Below are 17,146 nucleotides of genomic sequence, written 5' to 3'. Positions count from 1 at the left end.
GCAATGCATGACAGCAATCAACTTGTTGCACATAAGCAGAAGTGCAACAGGTTTGAAAACCAGTTTGGCAATCATTGTGTGGCTGCTTCCAGAGATGTTTTGTTTCTGTTGAAGATCTACTTCCGGGTTGAAGATCCTGCCTCGCAGCAGTCTCTCTTTTTTTTTTTTTTTTTTGCACGATGTCCGCCTCACGTCCGTGGTCGTTCTGGCGTAGGAACTCTGGAAACTTGCGTCAGCCAGCCGTGCATTTGACTTGAGCGGATGGACAGACAGTGAAGGGGGTTGGGGGAGAGAAAAGAAAAGAAAAGAAAAGAGAACAGGCCAATGAGAGGACACGACCTGCCTGGGAGTCGACTTCTTGTGGGACACCCTGTCTGTCATTCATTCATTTTCGAAAAGAGCCGGCGACCAGCGGTGCTTCTCGGCTTTTTCGAACGCTCCAGCCAACTTTGACAAGAGGGGAGGAAGGACCACGAGGTTTGGGTGCTGCTGCTGCTGCTGCTGCTGCTGCTGCTGCTGCTGACATCAATGTGTCCGTGTGAATGTGCACGCTGAGCAAAGTGCAAGGTCCCCTCCGAGTCAGAGTCCGAGTCCAGCTAGATATGAGCCGCGCCGAGCTCTGAGTCTGACCAGCCGCTGCCCGTCGAGCTCGCTGCCCGTCGAGCTCGCTTTTCATGTGCCTTTTTTGACGCTAACTTACGAAGTTGAACCTTTTTTTCTGCACCGAAGATGTCTTGCCTATTCCTGGGAGTTATACGAAGGTAAGCGCACTTCATTGGGATTTGATTTCATTTTTACTCAATTAAACACGGCTTGTATTTGACCTGATTTTGCTTGCTTGACACTTCTTGCGATTTCACTCTCGTAAAAGAGACCTGAAGGCTTCATTTGCTTTAAAAAGTCGAATCAAGATTTTTTTTTTTTTTTTTTTTAAAGTCAAACATATGGCTCGTGAAGAGCCCTTGAGAGTATTTGATCCAGCCCAGCTGTGTCATTCTAAAAACCAATTAAGCATATTTAACCCACTAATGTGCAGAATATATTTAAATGGCTAGTGCAAAAAGCGTTTCGTCATCTTCATCTTGAAGTCAATTGAATCATGTGAGTGATTTTCTGTGGTGACCCGTGACTTAGGAAAATGGCTTTGTCCTCTTCGGAAATAAAATTAGCATTCATTTTAACAACAGCTCATCCATTTCCTGATTGTTGATGTTTACTTGAGTGTATACTTAAAGGAGATATCAGGTCATTTCCACTGTCACTTTCCCCTCTCCTAAAATTGTCTGCTGCAGAAAAGGGGCTGCTGTCGGTGGCAGTCTGGGACTTCGCTCCCTGGCCTCCATCCCTTCGCTGCCTCCTGAGGTGGCGGAGTTTGTGAAGAGCGCGGCGGACGAGTGCAAGCCCAGCGGGGTGCATGTGGTGACGGGCACGCCGGAGGAGACGGCTCACATCCTGGCAGGCCTGGAAAAAGAAGGCATGGTCAAGAGACTCCCCAAATATGACAACTGGTAAATTGATTCCATTCCGCGTGTTTGAGGGAGGGAGGGAGGCTTTAAAGGTTGACTGACACGTGCGCTGTTTGTGACAGCTGGCTGGCACGCACGGACCCAAAAGACGTGGCTCGGGTGGAGAGCAAGACGGTGATTGTGACCAAGAGCCAAAGAGACACCATCCCCATCCCTGCTGGAGGAGCCAAGAGCCAACTGGGCAGCTGGATGAGCCGATCGGACTGGCAGAGAGCGAGACAGGAGCGTTTCCCAGGATGCATGGCAGGTATGTTGGAAAACTCCAAATCTTAGACACAAGTTTGCCCTTCATGAACTTCGAAAGCTGCAAAAAAAAGATTTGTCTGGGAATGTAGGCCAGTGAAGACTAAGGTGTTCTGCCATCTACGAGTGAACATTACAAAATATATTGAACTAAAAATGAGATAGCGGAACCCTGTGAATAATGAAAATCGGTGTATTAAAATACTGTACACAGGATTGTTGTTGTTTTTTGTAAGACCGACAAATGATTCCAAAAATGACAGATAAGCCTCCAATACTATCTAACAGCAAGATGTGAATGTTAGTTCAGTCCCACCCACTCAAACCTGTTTGAAGTTCTTTGTTCCTCGCCGTAGACAGCTTTATGCAAATTCCAAATAAACTTACTGACTACCTGGTTTTTTTTCTTTTTTTTGCTCAACAGTCATTTATTGACTCTTACTCAGGTAATTTGCTTGAGTCATACTATTTGAACGTAACAATACTTGAGTCGAATTTTTGGTTGTTGCACTCACCATTGCTCATTTATCAATGTACACTGTGCGTGTGTTCCCGCATGCCACGGATTATTTTTGAATTTTTTTGAATGGTTTCTGGTCAATTTGTAGCTAATAGTACAGCTCGTCCATTATGTAAGCATGGCAGTATATCATGTCTAAATAATGTGACTCACAGACTCATCATTTTATTGATTCATTTATGCAAGGAGGCAGCACGGTTTGTGGTGAAAATGCATGAGATTATTTTTTTTTTGGTAATTAAAATAAACAAAGCTGGCCTGTTTTGTTTTTGTGCTCTCCAGGTCGCACCATGTATGTTATTCCTTTCAGTATGGGTCCAGTGGGTTCCAGTCTTGCAAAATATGGTGTCCAGGTATTACATGATCAACAATACATATTGTATATACTTGGATGTACTGTCAAGTAAAAAGAGAGTTTTTTTTTCTTGATTAAGGTGACAGACTCGCCGTACGTGGTGGCCAGTATGGGCATCATGACCCGCATGGGCACGCCTGTTCTGAATAAGCTGGCCGAGGGAGTGGACTTTGTCCGTTGTCAGCACTCTTTAGGGCGGCCTCTTCCGCTAACAGGTAGGCAGGCAGGCAGGCGTTCCATGACACAATGGTTGTTTTCTTACCTGGCTTTTTGTATGGATTTTTTTTTCAATGTGGCGTAAGGCATTCTTTCATTGACGTCGGAGCTTCGTCAGCGATTTGAATGTTTGTTGTCTTGTTAGACTCTGCCATGCAATTGCGTCCTGCTGATGAAGTACAAACAATTGTGAGAGCCATGATATTTTCCATTGAATTTCGCTCAACTGGATTTTCTTTCCATCTTCAGCTCCACTGGTCAACGCGTGGCCCTGCAACCCGGACAAGGTGCTGATCTCTCATCTGCCAGACAGCAGACAGATTTTGTCTTATGGCAGCGGCTACGGAGGAAACTCCCTCCTGGGGAAGAAGTGCTTTGCCCTCCGTATCGCCTCACGAATCGCCAAGGATGAAGGATGGTTGGCAGAGCACATGCTGGTGAGAATGCATCCATGGGAAACAGGCTGGATGTTCACTGTCTCTTGATCTAGCCAAATTCCACCAGTTCGAAACCCAGCCGTGTTTTCATCAATATTACAAAGTGTTTTACATATTACATTCTTTTTATCTTAATATTATGGAAAGCCTGATTGGGAGGGAGAGAGAAAAAAACAACAAGGGCAGATTGGCAATAAATAATCATTGTGACGTCATTTTCATAAAAATATGAAATGTTGATAACACAAATACTCCATTTTGTGAATACACGGATGACTCGTCGTATGTTTTGTACATTTTGAGATCCTGGGCATCACCAATCCTCAAGGAGTGAAGCGTTATGTGGCAGCGGCGTTCCCAAGCGCCTGCGGTAAAACCAACTTGGCCATGATGAAACCGTCATTGGCAGGCTGGAAGGTGGAATGCGTGGGCGACGACATCGCCTGGATGAAGTTCGATGCCCGAGGTGAGCGGAGACTCCGCTCCATGTCACTTGATCGTCTCACCTGCTTTCCATTGCGCAGGAAAGCTGAGAGCCATCAACCCCGAGAACGGCTTTTTCGGCGTGGCTCCGGGAACCTCCGATAAGACCAACCCTTACGCAATGAGCACCGTCGCCAAAAACACCATGTTTACCAACGTGGGCGAGACCAGCGACGGAGGCGTATGGTGGGAAGGTCTGGACCCCCCCGCGGCTGGTGTCGCGCTGACCGATTGGCACGGGAAAACCTGGAAGCAAGGTATCTTCAAATGACACTCACTGGTCACTGAGAGATGTACTCCAAAGTTTGCTCGAAAGGTTGATCCCATTTTGGAATTGTGATTATTGTTTGCATGACAACTTTTTATGTTTAACTACTGAAGAATATCTGACCTCTGTGTGCTGCTCGCACAAGTCAAATGTTTGTAAAGAAGATAATGAAGCACACACAAACTAGCAACTCAGCGTTGCGTACTGGACAGAATGACGCTGATGGGATATTTGCTCTTAACTGAGGTCAATGTGCATGTTGAAAGTGCACAAGAGCATGCATGAAACATGGCTTCAGATTCCACTTAGGTGATGGAATGCTGTTCTACCAGGCTTTGAGTGTTTTTCTTACCTACTCAAAAGCAAAGTTGCCTTTGACCTAGTTCCACATGAGCACTTGATTTGTGACCTTACCTGTTTTCTAAATCAAAAGAAAATGTTGACTTTCGGTCACGATGATGATCATGTTTTTGTGGTAAACAGGAAGTGGCACACCTTGCGCCCATCCCAACTCCCGCTTCTGTGCGCCGGCAGCTCAGTGCCCCATCATTGACCCTCAATGGGAGAGCGAAGAGGGCGTTCCTATCGATGCCATCATCTTCGGCGGTCGGAGGCCGCAAGGTGGGTGCTGCTCTTTGCCGGTATCCGCTTCAACGTATCGGCATTGTCGGGACAATATTACTTTGAGTGGAAGTCAGGTCCTTTTTGGATGCCGCTGTTGTTTTGTGTTTGTTCCAAATCAAGTGATTTTCCTCCTTAAAATCTCATCAGGAGTTCCTCTGGTTTATGAGACTTTCAACTGGCAACACGGCGTGTTTGTTGGGGCTGCAATGAGGTCTGAGGCCACAGCAGCTGCTGAGCATCAAGGTACACAATGTAATCAGAGTATATCTTTTGCAAATGTTAAACGCACCAAATTGTCACCACACAATACTGTGTCGTTCATGTTAATCATCATAATATTTGATCAAATGAATCCTAAAAAGTAAATGGTTTATTGTACAGCTGTCCACTGTTCCCTCCAGGAAAGGTGATCATGCACGACCCCTTTGCCATGCGGCCATTCTTCGGCTACAACTTCGGGGACTACCTGGCTCACTGGCTGAGCATGGAGACACGAAAGGCCCCGACTCACCTGCCCAAGATCTTCCACGTCAACTGGTTCCGCAAGGACCCCGCCAGCGGCGCGTTCCTCTGGCCGGGCTTCGGTGAAAATTCCCGCGTGCTGGAGTGGATCTTCAAGCGCTGCGGTCGCGAGCGCCACGACGAGGGCGCCAAGAAGAGCGCCATAGGTTGGTTGCCGGAGGACGGCGCCGTCGACACCGAGGGCTTGGGCGCCGACGTCGATATGGGAGCCCTTTTCGACGTGCCCAAGCACTTCTGGCAGAACGAGACCAAGGAGCTGAGAGCGTACTTCAGCCAGCAGGTGGGTGCTGACCTGCCTGCTCAGGTGGAGGCTGAGTTGAAGGCTCTGGAGGACAGGGTTCATGCCCAATAATGCCTGCAGTAAGGGTGCAATCACAGCCACTGGCTAAATTGGCACACTTTCTCTTTTTTTTTTTTTCCTTTCCTTCTAACACTGACACAGCATTTTAGGTACACCTGCCATCGTAAATGATCATGCTTACTTATTATATCATCCCAATATATCGTTGCTAGATGATTCTTTGTGCGTATACAACTAGACAGCAAGTAGACATGAAGCTGGGATGTTTTTTGTTCTGCTCTCTGCTAGACACCATTTGATTTGTGCAGGTGTACCTAATGATGTTTGTGAGTGTGACTATCAGACATGTTGGCCTTGTTAAAACAAAATAGATGTGTCTGGAAGAGGATGCTAGCTGAATAGAGGCCGCATTTCTTTGTGTGTGTGTGTGTGAAGAGCCAAGCGATTGCTCACACCAGACCACCTCCTCTTCCGAGGGAGGGAACTAACTTAAGGGGCATAGGACAGGAAAAGCTAATAATTAAACAATGCAAATAGTTGCAAATACCTCTCTTGTGTACTTGATATTGATTCTACTGTTGGTGCTGAGATGAAGGCTATATTGCTTCAGTAGGACATGCTAATGTTTACGAGCTGAAACCCCAAAGACCTTAACACATTTCCTATCCTGCTTATTTTGAGCAGAGTGACTTTGGGCCTAACCCGTAAAGATGTTTTGAAGCATTTTTACACCAGCTCTTAGAAAGAAAAAAAAAGGAAAAAAAACAAACTCTTCTAAGTCATAAAATCGGAATCGCTACACATTCAATTGTGTAAATGGTTTTATTTGGATAATTCCAGGTGACGTGAATTGTAATACGGACCAATAACTGCAACTGTGATCTTCTTTTCTAGGAATTTTAAATAGCAATATGCAATGTTTTTTTTCTTGTACTGTGCAATGATATATATCTCAAAGTGCCTGTGTCATTGTTGCCACAAAAGATTTCAAACAATAAAGTGTTTAAATGACTTTCTATTGTTATGCTCTCCAACAAATGTTCCACTTTATTCCATCAAATCATGCACAACAGCCTTTAAACACATTTGAAAGAGGTGAGGTCAAATATTTCATTGTACTTTTCCAAATGGAGTTTTTGGGAGGCTTTCATTTTCCTTTTTTGAATTTTCCCGGTGTGGCTCCAGTCTTCATCTTCTTCTTAGCAGAGCCTTTGACTTCGGGCTCCTATGAGGGAAATAAAAGTTCAGTCAGTCAGTCAGAAAGACTACACATAGCAAAACAGAGCGACGCATTTCTTCCGTTTATTATATTTCACAAAACGCTAACATTGTTCGAAGGTTCCTTTCTCCTCCTTGACTCGAGTACAGTACCTTCCGTTTGGACGACAGCGAGCCAGTGACGGAGAAGAAGGAGTCCAGTCGTCCCTGTGTGCTCCCCTGGCGACTCTTTACAATCTTCTTACAGCCGTTGCGGATCCTGTCCTCGCTACATTGACACACAATTCAATTGGAAAGGTGAGCAATGGACAAAAGGCACTTTGGCCGCCACGCCACGCCACACATGCTTGTATTTTACCTGAACTGTTTTTCTTCACACATGAAATGCAGGAGCCCGTCCTCGTCCGGCTCGCTCCACTTCAGCTCCACTTGGGAACAATCCACCACTTGGGGTTTCAGAAACAGCTCTCTGGCCTCCTTGTATAACCAGTCCTCTGGAGCCGGGTGCTTCTACACGTAAGCAAAACCAATGAATTCAACAAGCCAGACCCTCTTGTAAGGTCATCAACCTTACATTTGAGTCAATGTTCTTGAGGATCTCCTCGATGCTGCCGTGCTGCTTGATCAGGTCGATGGCTCGCTTGGGACCGATCCCCTTGATGGTGCCGCAGTAGTCGCATCCCAGCAGAATGCACAAGTCTATGAACTGGTGGGAAACGCAATTGATCAAATCTTTTAATTGATTTCTATTCAGGATCATTTTCAGCCAATATTTGTAAAAACGTCGCATTTTGCTCAGGCCTTATTTTGACCTGTTCACTGGTCAAGTTGATGTCCTGAAGAATGCGACTGAAGTAGAACTCTTGGACTGGAAGCTTCCTAGAAAAGAAAAGATGAAAATAGATGGGATATATATTCAGTATGTCCAAGGGGAGTCACAATTGTCCAAATCCTCAATTGGATTTTACTTTGCTTCGCTGGCTGTGAGGTGCCTTAGCAGGACGTTGGTTCCGAATGTCAAGCCGTCCATATCTTCCGTTGCTGTGGCAAAGACCTGCCCTGCTTTGACCAGAGCGGCACAGCTGGCCTCAGCCTCACATGGCGCCTGCAAACACCATTCAAGCTGTGTGTGAGCAGACGGCGGCAAACAAGCTCCCTCCCTTTTTCATCTTCAGACCTTCATGTCACAACTGTGGAAAAGGAACAATTGTAAAACAGAGCCAATGTCATATTAACCTCAATGTAAGGAACTCCCATCAGAGACAGCAGCTTCTTACACTCATCATTGTGTTGCTTGGTGACTTTGACCAGGCGCTTTGTGAGTTTGTCGATGTTTTCTTGTTCCCCTAAGTTGGGGAGGAAAGAAATTTCGGTTAACAACAATTTGTACAATTGTAAGATAAATGATAAGAAACATTTTTGAAAAAGTCTATGGAATACTGTACCAAGTTCCTGGGCTTGTGCAAGCATTTTCTCAGCTTCTGCTCTTCTCTCCACTCTCTTTTCCAGCTACGGTGAAACAGAGGAGCATGGTTAGACCGAGATCCACATGTTATAAACAAAGGGCTACTCAAAGCAGTCATATATTGAACAACGACAGCATCGGTTCAAACCAACCTCTCCGGACTTGAGCTGCGGGGGCTTGCCATCAAACACATAAACGGGCTTAATGCCATGTTCCAACATGCGGATGGTCCTGTAGAACATTCCCATCAGGTGGCTGGAGTGGAAATGAGAGGAGTCATTAAAAGCAGCGGAGACAAAACAACTAAGTCTTACGATGACATTGACTAATCAATATGCTTCTTTTTGGTGTTATGTTAGGAGGAGCTGTACCTAGTTGTCTCCCCATCCTCATTCTGCAGTACGTTGCCATCCTGTCGCACAGCAATCAGGAACTGGTAGATGCACATGGAGGCATCTATAGCAATTTTTCGGCCTGGACGGAGGGGGTCACAGTCTTGTTTATCCATCATAAGCACAATGGTTCTCAAGGAGGTCTTGTCATAATCATCCCTTACCAAAGTAGTTCTTGATGTCTTGCTCTCTTATGGCACTCGGAGCCAGGTCAGCAATGAGCTTGGCAAGTCCATGGATACCCATTGTGGTCGTGCGGAGCTCCAATCAAGATGCAGAAGCTCTGAAAAGAAACTATGATGCTGATTGCTCATGTAGTGGAATGTGAGCAAAACGCACGGAATGCAGGCTACCGTGTTAAATGCATGCTGATGGAGGAGAATAGTCAAACACAGAGCACCGCCATTAACTGATGCCTTCAACGGGACGGTTAGGGAAGCCGCCCCCCCATTAGCTCGAAACGCGTTTTATTCAGCAAAACTGACAAGTAAACAAAACTCCAACCGACTGAATGGACATTAAATTAGCTCCAAATTGCTTCATCAAATACTTACAAGTTCTCCTGCAAGTGTCGCGATATAGTAGACGTTAGGAAGTACGTCAATTTCGCGGGAAATAAACTAGCAGGCACAACTAATCTATCTATCGAGCGGAACACTCGTAAACACAGCAAAGAGTTTTCCATCGATGCGTTCATACGCATCTACTATGACTTGCTATAGCAAGAATGTATTTGATTGGCCAGTTAGGCGCCAAGGAAATCCGGCAAACAATATGCGGTTGACGTTTCACATTCATTTGAAATGTCCACATTTGGTAGCGTAGAACCCTAAGAGATAGTTGATGAAAGTCCTTTCCAAATGTCCACGGGGAAGATTTGAATTTGGTCACAAGCGAGACAAGTACATGGTAGACGTTTTTTTTCCTCCCCGCCCACTCCGGAAAACTGAAGTGAGCTTTCATTATTTTTGTTTTTTGCTGAGGTGACGTGGAGTCAGACCAGACGGACGCCTCAGCTTTCGTGCTTGCGTTTTCTTGCGTCGTTGAAGCATTTTGGCGTCAATGGCTCGTCCGCCTGTTTAAAGCTTGAGCCTCGTTCGCCGACAATTCTTCCGAATGTTTCTTTTGGAAGTGTATACACGAGCTCCGGCGTAGACGTGGGGGTTCGAAGATTCCGACGGGAAAACAGGTTGGTTGGAGCACCATTGCTAATTGCTCACATTGGCTTGGTCGAATGTTGACAAAGCAATCCGGAAGTGCTCATCTGATTTGTGACCTTTTTGGTGTGAGAGAGCCTTATTTCGTTCCAAATGGAAGCTACTGTATGCGAAGCATTCAATGGAAGCAATTTCCATTCAATTCAGTTGTGTTTCTCGAGCGCCAAATGTTCTCTCAGGGCACTTTACACTTGGAGCAGATGCCAGAACACACAAATCCCAACGGAACCACGGAAATGATGTTAAACGAGGTGTCGAAAATTGATGGAGACCTTTTCTTCTTTTTCTGCACCAGGAGTTATGCGCTGTGGAAGAGGACACCTGTCAGGCGGCCAGCGGAATACAATGATCCAGCCTTACGTCTTGCTCCTGTGCTTCCTGTCAGCCGGGGCACTCGGCTACAAGCAGGGGGACATTGTCACCTTGTATGTCAACAAAGTGGGTCCTTACCATAACCCTCAGGAGACGTATCACTTCTACACCTTGCCTGTTTGCCGGCCGGAGAAGGTCAGTCGGATGTCACTCACCAGGTTTATATTGTGCGTGAAAATAGATGGATGGAATCGGGGGGACATTTTTACAATAAAGTTTTGTTCCGTCTCCATTCATCCTTGTTCTGCAGGTGCATCACAAGTCTCTTAGTTTGGGAGAAGTGCTGGATGGTGACAGAATGGCAGAATCAATGTATCAAATTCGCTTTCGAGAAAATGTTGAGAAGAAAACTCTTTGCCAGCTCACACTTTCAGAGAAACAGGTAAAAAAAAAAATGGCTCTAGAGTTTTGAATGTAATACACAAACGGAAGATTTCTTGATTTAGCTTTAAAATCTTAATTCTGTGTCTCTGATCAAAGTCTCGATTTTAAGTCAGAGATACCTTTTTTTTTTCTTCTTCATTGAATTAAGATCAATCACAAATGATATTTTGACATTTAGGACTCACAAGATGTGTTTTTGAACGATGTTTCAGGTGGACCAGCTCCGCGAGGCCATCGAGGAGCTATACTACTTTGAATTTGTCCTGGATGACGTTCCACTTTGGGGTTTTGTGGGCTACATAGAGGAGAGTGGCTTCCTGCCTCACAGCCACAAAGTAATTTCTTTCACGTCTCAATGTGGAGAAACAGAGTCAAACCATGTCGTTTATATTCATACTTTAGTTCCTGTTGCCGTCTTCTTTCTTTGACTTTCTGCTCCTCTTGCCACCAACAGGTGGGCCTGTGGACTCACCTGGACTTCAACATTGAGTACAACGGCAACTCGGTGATCTTTGCCAATGTCTCTGTGAAGGATGTCAAACCCGTCCCCTTGGAGGACGGTGCCGGAGCAGCCGTGGGTGGCGTCGGGGTCGGCGGAGGAAGTCTGACCATCTCGCACACATACAGCGTGCGCTGGTTCGAGTCGCCCCTGCCTCACGCTCGTCGAGCGGAGCGCCTTCGGGACTATTCTTTCTTCCCCAAAACATTGGAGATCCACTGGCTGTCCATCATCAACTCGCTGGTGCTGGTGGTGCTACTGCTGGGCTTTGTCATCATTATTCTCATGCGGGTCCTTAAGAATGACTTTGCCAGGTCGGTTAAAAGAACCCGCCGATTTGTTGTTCTCGTCATGTCGGAGGGAGAAGTAGCGTCCTGCCTTCTTACGCGCTTGACCTCATCTGCAGGTACAATGTGGAGGAGGACGCGGCTTGCGATGACCTGGACCAAGGAGACAACGGTTGGAAGATCATCCACACTGACGTCTTTCGCTTCCCACCTTACAAAAGCCTGCTGTGTGCCGTGCTAGGCGTGGGGGCCCAGTTCCTTACCCTGGCCACAGGTGCTTTTTCCTTCCTTCCTTCCTTCTCGAAGTCTGAACATCGCAATATCCCTTCTGATCCGGTTCCACTGTTTTGTAGGAATCATCGTCATGGCGCTCTTGGGAATGTTCAACGTGCATCACCACGGAGCCATTAACTCTGCGGCCATCGTTTTGTATGCTCTGACCAGCTGTGTGTCGGGCTACATCTCCTGCAGCTTTTACACGCAAATCAACGGCAAGCGTTGGGTGTGGAACATCATCTTGACCTCCAGCCTCTTCTCCGGTGAGTCTCGTTTTGGTTTTCGAGTGGGTTGCATCTCACCGCTGAGTTGAGAATGAGAATTGACAATAATGAAGCAATTGATTCCCACAGCTCCTCTGTTCCTAACGTGGAGCGTGGTCAACTCGGTCCACTGGTGGAGCGGCTCGACGCAAGCCTTGCCGGCCAGCACCGTGCTGCTCCTGCTGGGCGCCTGGGTGTTGGTGGGCTTCCCGCTCACCGTGATCGGCGGCATCGTGGGCAAGAACCGAGCGGGGAGCTTCCAAGCCCCCTGCCGCACTCGCAACATCGCCCGGCAGATCCCGCAGCAGCCCTGGTACAAGCACGCTGCCGTGCACATGGCCATTGGCGGCTTTTTGCCATTCAGGTGAGACGGTGTTGCTGGTTCTCCTCAAACGAGTCGTGCAGCATCATCATCGGTTTAAAGTCCGCTTTCCAGGCGCCGCTGGGTTGGACTCGGCATAGCCCAAATACTCCCTCCCTCCCTCCCTTCCTTGTGATTTCTTTTTCTGTCCCAAATAGCAGTTGAGTTTGTGCTTTCCATCCCTCCTAGTGCCATCTCAGTGGAGCTTTACTACATCTTCGCCACAGTGTGGGGCAGGGAACCCTACACGCTCTACGGCGTTCTGCTGTGCGTCTTTGCCATCCTCCTCTCTGTCGGCGCCTGCATCTCGGTGGCCCTCACCTACTTCCTGCTGTCGGGCGAAGACTACCGCTGGTGGTGGCGGAGCGTGCTAAGCACGGGCTCCACCGGCCTCTTCATTTTTGTTTACTCCGTGTTCTACTACAAGAACAGGTCCTCCATGAGTGGCCTTGTGCAGAGCATGGAGTTTTTTGGCTACTCTCTGCTCACAGCGCTGGTCTTCTCACTGATGCTGGGCAGCGTGTCCTTCTGGGCCTCGCTGACTTTTATTCGCTACATCTACCGCAGTCTTAAGATGGACTAGGCTTTGGAAAGGTGATCACACACAACAGCTGGCTTTGGTCTCCTATTCATGCTCATGCACACACCCGACATGGGGGGGACAATATATCGTGATCATTATCATGGATTGTCAGATGAAGGGTGCATGTGGGATGAGTGGATAAACAAAATTGAGTATGATCAGGACTCAGATGTTTCTGCTGTTTTCTTTTAACACTTGTCACCATCCACAAATGTTGGCAAACTAGCTTAAAAGGACGGTAAATCGAGCCCAACTGTATTCAAAAATGATGTCAGTACTACAATTCCCCCCCGACAAAAAAAACTCGGAAGTCATTTTACGGTATTTTGAAACGGTCTTCTTTGCCTGAACTATTTGAAGGTGGTGTTTTTCATTAACCCTGCAGCCAATGACATTTTGATGCCATTTAGGGAAAATGCCTTGCATAATATCAGTGAGAAGAGCATTGACATTGTGGCCACCATCAAGTGATTTGTTCCATTTTTTCCTCTCTCTTTTCAATCAAACACTAATAGACCAATAGCTTACTGGGAATTGTATTTTGCAAATCAAGGTGTTATATCAACTGTGATTTGTTCCGTTTTTTCCTCTCTTTTTAATAAAACACTAATAGACCAATAGCTTACTGGGAATTGTATTTTGCAAATCAAGGTGTTATATAACTAAATTTCGACACAAAGACATTGGTTGGTCTCCATACAAATGTATTTATTTATAGGGGAAATTCTGGGCAGATTTAAATCAGTCTTTTATCTTCAAACATTTCCAAAACAACCTGAGCGTGTGCAGGTGTTGTGTACATCGAGCACACCATCAAACTTTAAATAGTTGTATATAAAAATAAAACTTGGTGTTAAAAAAGGCAAAAATAGTTTTGCTCAAATATATCAACGATATACACCCACATGATGAAGAAAAAAAAAAAAAAAAGACTTCAGGACCTCTGCAAAGAAGAATGCGCACACACACACACAACAGAAGCACCCTACTGGCCCATGTCATGTCCAACGACTATATTTTGTGCGTTATGGTCGGAGACGGACTCTGCATCTTTGCCATCCGAGCTGGTGTCTGGCTCGGTCGAGTGGAATGCACCCGGGTAGTATTCATACTGGTTGACGCCTGGAGGCACAGACCAGCCAAGCGCCTGTGACCTAGTGGCCATGGCAGCTTGAGGTGTGCCGGCCGACCATGTGGAATAAGGAGCAGCTGCGGCGCTATTCCCCATCCTAGCAAGATAGAAGGCCAGGTTGGGTGGAGATGTTCTCTTGAAGGCTGGCTCCATCATGGCGTGGTTGTAGTGCTCCTTAAGTGGTGGTCTTTGGCTTTCTGCTTGATACTGAAAAGACAAGACAGGTGCTCGGTCATCAGATGCAAGTTCCATTTTCTCGTTGTGTTAAGGCCTTGACCAAACTATGGTGAGAACTTCATAATGGACGCGTCACTCGATGTCCAAGATGCTGTCTTTTTCTTATGGGGAAACAAGAAAACTCCAGACAAGATATTTGGGACACCAAGCAGTCAACAGTACATATGTGCTTACAAGGGGAGCGTGGTTAATGACAGCTCCGCGAACGGCTTGGCTGCGACTCTTAGTGGTGGTTGTGGCGTAGCGTTCTGACACCCAATTGTTGTCTTTCTGGTGTCTCCTAAGCTTCATCCTTCGATTTTGAAACCAGGTCTTCACCTACAAGCAAAAAGAAGAAACATTCAAGAGGATGATTTCAAATCGTCCAATCAAGTGTTCACCTGTTTGTAGGTAAGCCCCGTGAGTTCAGCTAAGTTCTTCATCTCGGCCGGGGTGAGGTATCTCTGCACACTGAAACGCTGGACGAGAGCGTTCATCTGGCTTTCGGAGAAGGAAACGCGCACCTTTCCTTTAGGGGTCCCAGCGTTAGTGCTTAGTTTGTTTGGGGCCAGTAAGGGCGCTTGGAGGGAAGGGAAAGTCAGAGCGTTGTGGTTGCCCATGTCATTGCAGGAGGGCAGCTCCTCCATAAGGGAGCTTGAAACATGGTCTCCTGCGTCAGGGCTCCTGCTGTTTGGATCAATGCCGGGATCTTTCTCCACCCACGCGCCGGGGTCCGCCTGCGGAAGACCACTTTCTCGGCCACTGCTAAAACTCCATGAATCTGAGAAAGAAGATAAGAAGAAGAATATTCTGATGATTGGGCCATCCGTACGGCTAATGTTGACAAATGGCCATCCTTGAATATAGTATGGAAGAGGTTCTGTACAAATGTTGGGTCTTTTCGTGGCTTTTTCGTATGCAATGCAGCGACAATCTTAAAATGACTAACAAGCCTGTAAGACAATTTCATAGGATCCTAAAGGTCAGGGGGTCACAAACATGGTGCCCACATAAGTAGCCCGCAGGGCTGCTTGAGTCGTGAGAAAATTCACATTCTTTGAAAATGGACGTACCAGGAGAGGCGTGAGCCTCCGAGTCGCTTGTGGACTCGCTGACGCCCTTTCTGCTTTCTTCGGCGGGCGTCCCGTAGTCGGCTCGGGGCGTCTCGTAGTCGGCTCGGGGCGTTCCAGCCGCCGCCTGCAGGCGACCAGCTTGACACTCGTCGAGGTAGACAAGAGCGGAGGTCTGGTAATGGCAATGACCGTTGGCAACGCGCTGCTCCGGACTATGAGGCGGAGACTCTTCACGGGTCCTGGCGGCTGCGGCGGCGGCTGCGGCGGCGTAGTAGACCTGCGTCATCCCGGGTGTGTAGTTATTAAAATCGGATGGCCCCCCTTCGCTCCAGCCGGTGACGTGGAGGTGGTTCTGGTCGTGTCCGGATTGATACATGAGGCCGTAAGCGTAGGCATGGTAGGACGCGTTGTAGTTGTAGTTGATCTGCGTCTTCCAGTCCGCCATGTCTGAAGTTGTTTCCAAAAAGAATCGGGACGACCTCCGTCAGGCCCACTGGTTAAATTCTATTTGAAAACGGCGCCACCTCCATGGGGGCTGTTTTTAAGGAGGCGTCTTCAGGTGGATGGTGGCTGTTTGGATTTGGACCAATCGGCTGAGCTCACCTGCAGCCCACATTTGCGAAAAAAAAGACGATTCCGATGAGGCGGGTCGTTTCCATCAAAGTTGCCTGTTCCTCCCTCCTTGGTTCTATTGACGTGGTAATGATTCACTTAGCGCTGATGTGATGGGATGTGATAAGAGTGACGCTGATGGGCCTACATTAGCATTTGTGATCTTGAACTCGACTTTCTGTGATATGTGAGTGAGCTGATGTCTTTACATTAGCATTGGAATGTGCTCTGATGACCGCAGTTGAACTTTAAAACCGTAATTTGGGGGGTTAGGAATTGTTTTAAATGGCACATTTTAAAATGAAAACGTATGCCCTAAGACTCTTTTTTTTTTTTTTTTTGTAAAGCACGTAGCTACTGATGTCAAAGGTTTTTGAGATATTTACATTTTTTGGTTTATAAATTTGACCCATAAAAGCTTGCACAATACAAATGTGATCATGTTGTAATTGAGCATGATGACATTTCAGAATAAAAAATCCACCTGTTGCTGATCCTAACCTTTATTCATAAATATGACTAAATGCATTCCTACATGACGTAAATGATTGGTAATACTCTACACCAGGGCTGAATGTTTTGATGAAGAAATTGTATTGCAATATTCCTGAAGGATATTGCGATTTTGAATCCATTTGCATTTTCCTTGAAACCCAGGGTCACACAAGTCCTTTTCCCGTCTTTAATTTGGCCTAACAAGCATTTGCGTTATCATAAGTCCTGTCGTATTTGGTGCATTCATTCAAACGTTTCCACGTTTGAAAGGTGGACTAGAACCTAAATTGCTCGCCATTCAATCACGTCATTGCGTGAGAAATGAATTGAGCCCACACAGTAATGATCTTCATGATGACATAGTCATTCATATTTGCATGTACTGCAATAAAATAATCTTAAAAACATTTCTTTCATACCTCATCTGCAATTGACCTGGGCCTTCTGCCTGTTTTTAAAAATCAACTCCGGCCCACACCAAGTGACGAGCCATCATTGGAGTATAGGACATTCATCAGACATGCTTCATATAAATATGATAACATTCCCATGACAATTTATTTACTGAAAGTTAATGGGATTCAACAATACATTAATCTTACATTTTCCCGCTGGCGCTCATCCCAGATGATTTTGGGCACGTTCGAGTGCCTCATCGGAGGAAAAGTGCTATGCAAATGAAGGGTCATTCACTAGTGCATCGGAGGACACACAAAGAAAACAATCATTGACATTCATGGCCAATTTAGAGTCTTCAATGAACCCAATATGCATGCTTTCAGACTGGAAGCATCTGGAGAAAACCC

The 17,146-nt window shown here is 46.4% G+C and overlaps 4 protein-coding genes across 7 annotated transcripts; 2 read left to right on the top strand and 2 right to left on the bottom strand.

Moving 5' to 3' along the window:
• The first annotated feature begins 506 nt into the window (after nucleotides 1–506).
• On the top strand, nucleotides 507–6,506 carry pck2 (phosphoenolpyruvate carboxykinase 2 (mitochondrial)). 2 transcript variants are annotated; one of them, XM_037279402.1, is made up of 12 exons: nucleotides 507–598; nucleotides 724–761; nucleotides 1,293–1,508; nucleotides 1,589–1,773; nucleotides 2,572–2,642; nucleotides 2,724–2,859; nucleotides 3,110–3,297; nucleotides 3,601–3,763; nucleotides 3,822–4,037; nucleotides 4,532–4,669; nucleotides 4,820–4,915; nucleotides 5,074–6,506. In XM_037279402.1, exons 2-12 carry the CDS (start codon nucleotides 730–732, stop codon nucleotides 5,544–5,546), a joined length of 1,914 nt encoding a protein of 637 aa, XP_037135297.1. In that variant the 5' UTR covers nucleotides 507–598; nucleotides 724–729; the 3' UTR covers nucleotides 5,547–6,506. The 2 variants fall into 2 exon arrangements, with proteins under 2 accessions (XP_037135297.1, XP_037135296.1); XM_037279401.1 differs by having other exon boundaries at nucleotides 507–761.
• Nucleotides 6,507–6,516: 10 nt separating this feature from the next.
• fen1 (flap structure-specific endonuclease 1) lies at nucleotides 6,517–9,655 on the bottom strand. 2 transcript variants are annotated; one of them, XM_037279414.1, is made up of 12 exons: nucleotides 9,582–9,655; nucleotides 8,735–8,853; nucleotides 8,550–8,652; nucleotides 8,331–8,433; nucleotides 8,159–8,222; nucleotides 7,950–8,059; nucleotides 7,682–7,818; nucleotides 7,526–7,592; nucleotides 7,288–7,419; nucleotides 7,072–7,223; nucleotides 6,867–6,981; nucleotides 6,517–6,720 (listed from the first exon to the last, which is right to left on the bottom strand). In XM_037279414.1, exons 2-12 carry the CDS (start codon nucleotides 8,814–8,816, stop codon nucleotides 6,643–6,645), a joined length of 1,143 nt encoding a protein of 380 aa, XP_037135309.1. In that variant the 5' UTR covers nucleotides 8,817–8,853; nucleotides 9,582–9,655; the 3' UTR covers nucleotides 6,517–6,642. The 2 variants fall into 2 exon arrangements, with proteins under 2 accessions (XP_037135309.1, XP_037135308.1); XM_037279413.1 differs by lacking the exon at nucleotides 9,582–9,655 and adding an exon at nucleotides 9,125–9,264.
• On the top strand, nucleotides 9,344–12,970 carry tm9sf1 (transmembrane 9 superfamily member 1). 2 transcript variants are annotated; one of them, XM_037279404.1, is made up of 9 exons: nucleotides 9,344–9,521; nucleotides 10,083–10,294; nucleotides 10,410–10,541; nucleotides 10,756–10,878; nucleotides 10,998–11,356; nucleotides 11,449–11,603; nucleotides 11,683–11,868; nucleotides 11,959–12,232; nucleotides 12,419–12,970. In XM_037279404.1, exons 2-9 carry the CDS (start codon nucleotides 10,088–10,090, stop codon nucleotides 12,810–12,812), a joined length of 1,830 nt encoding a protein of 609 aa, XP_037135299.1. In that variant the 5' UTR covers nucleotides 9,344–9,521; nucleotides 10,083–10,087; the 3' UTR covers nucleotides 12,813–12,970. The 2 variants fall into 2 exon arrangements, with proteins under 2 accessions (XP_037135299.1, XP_037135298.1); XM_037279403.1 differs by lacking the exon at nucleotides 9,344–9,521 and adding an exon at nucleotides 9,530–9,759.
• Nucleotides 12,971–13,525: 555 nt separating this feature from the next.
• nanog (nanog homeobox) lies at nucleotides 13,526–15,856 on the bottom strand. Its single transcript, XM_037279410.1, has 4 exons — nucleotides 15,234–15,856; nucleotides 14,562–14,941; nucleotides 14,356–14,499; nucleotides 13,526–14,151 (listed from the first exon to the last, which is right to left on the bottom strand). The coding sequence occupies exons 1-4, from the start codon at nucleotides 15,676–15,678 to the stop codon at nucleotides 13,798–13,800; spliced, it is 1,323 nt and encodes a 440-aa protein (XP_037135305.1). The 5' UTR covers nucleotides 15,679–15,856; the 3' UTR covers nucleotides 13,526–13,797.
• Between the last annotated feature and the right edge of the window lie 1,290 nt (nucleotides 15,857–17,146).

The sequence above is a fragment of the Syngnathus acus genome, chromosome 20 (genome assembly GCF_901709675.1).
Source record: "Syngnathus acus chromosome 20, fSynAcu1.2, whole genome shotgun sequence".
In the NCBI taxonomy this organism is placed as follows: Eukaryota; Metazoa; Chordata; class Actinopteri; order Syngnathiformes; family Syngnathidae; genus Syngnathus; species Syngnathus acus.
The sequence above is the reverse complement of the archived record's forward strand: the minus strand, read 5'-3'. Positions and strand labels throughout refer to the sequence as shown.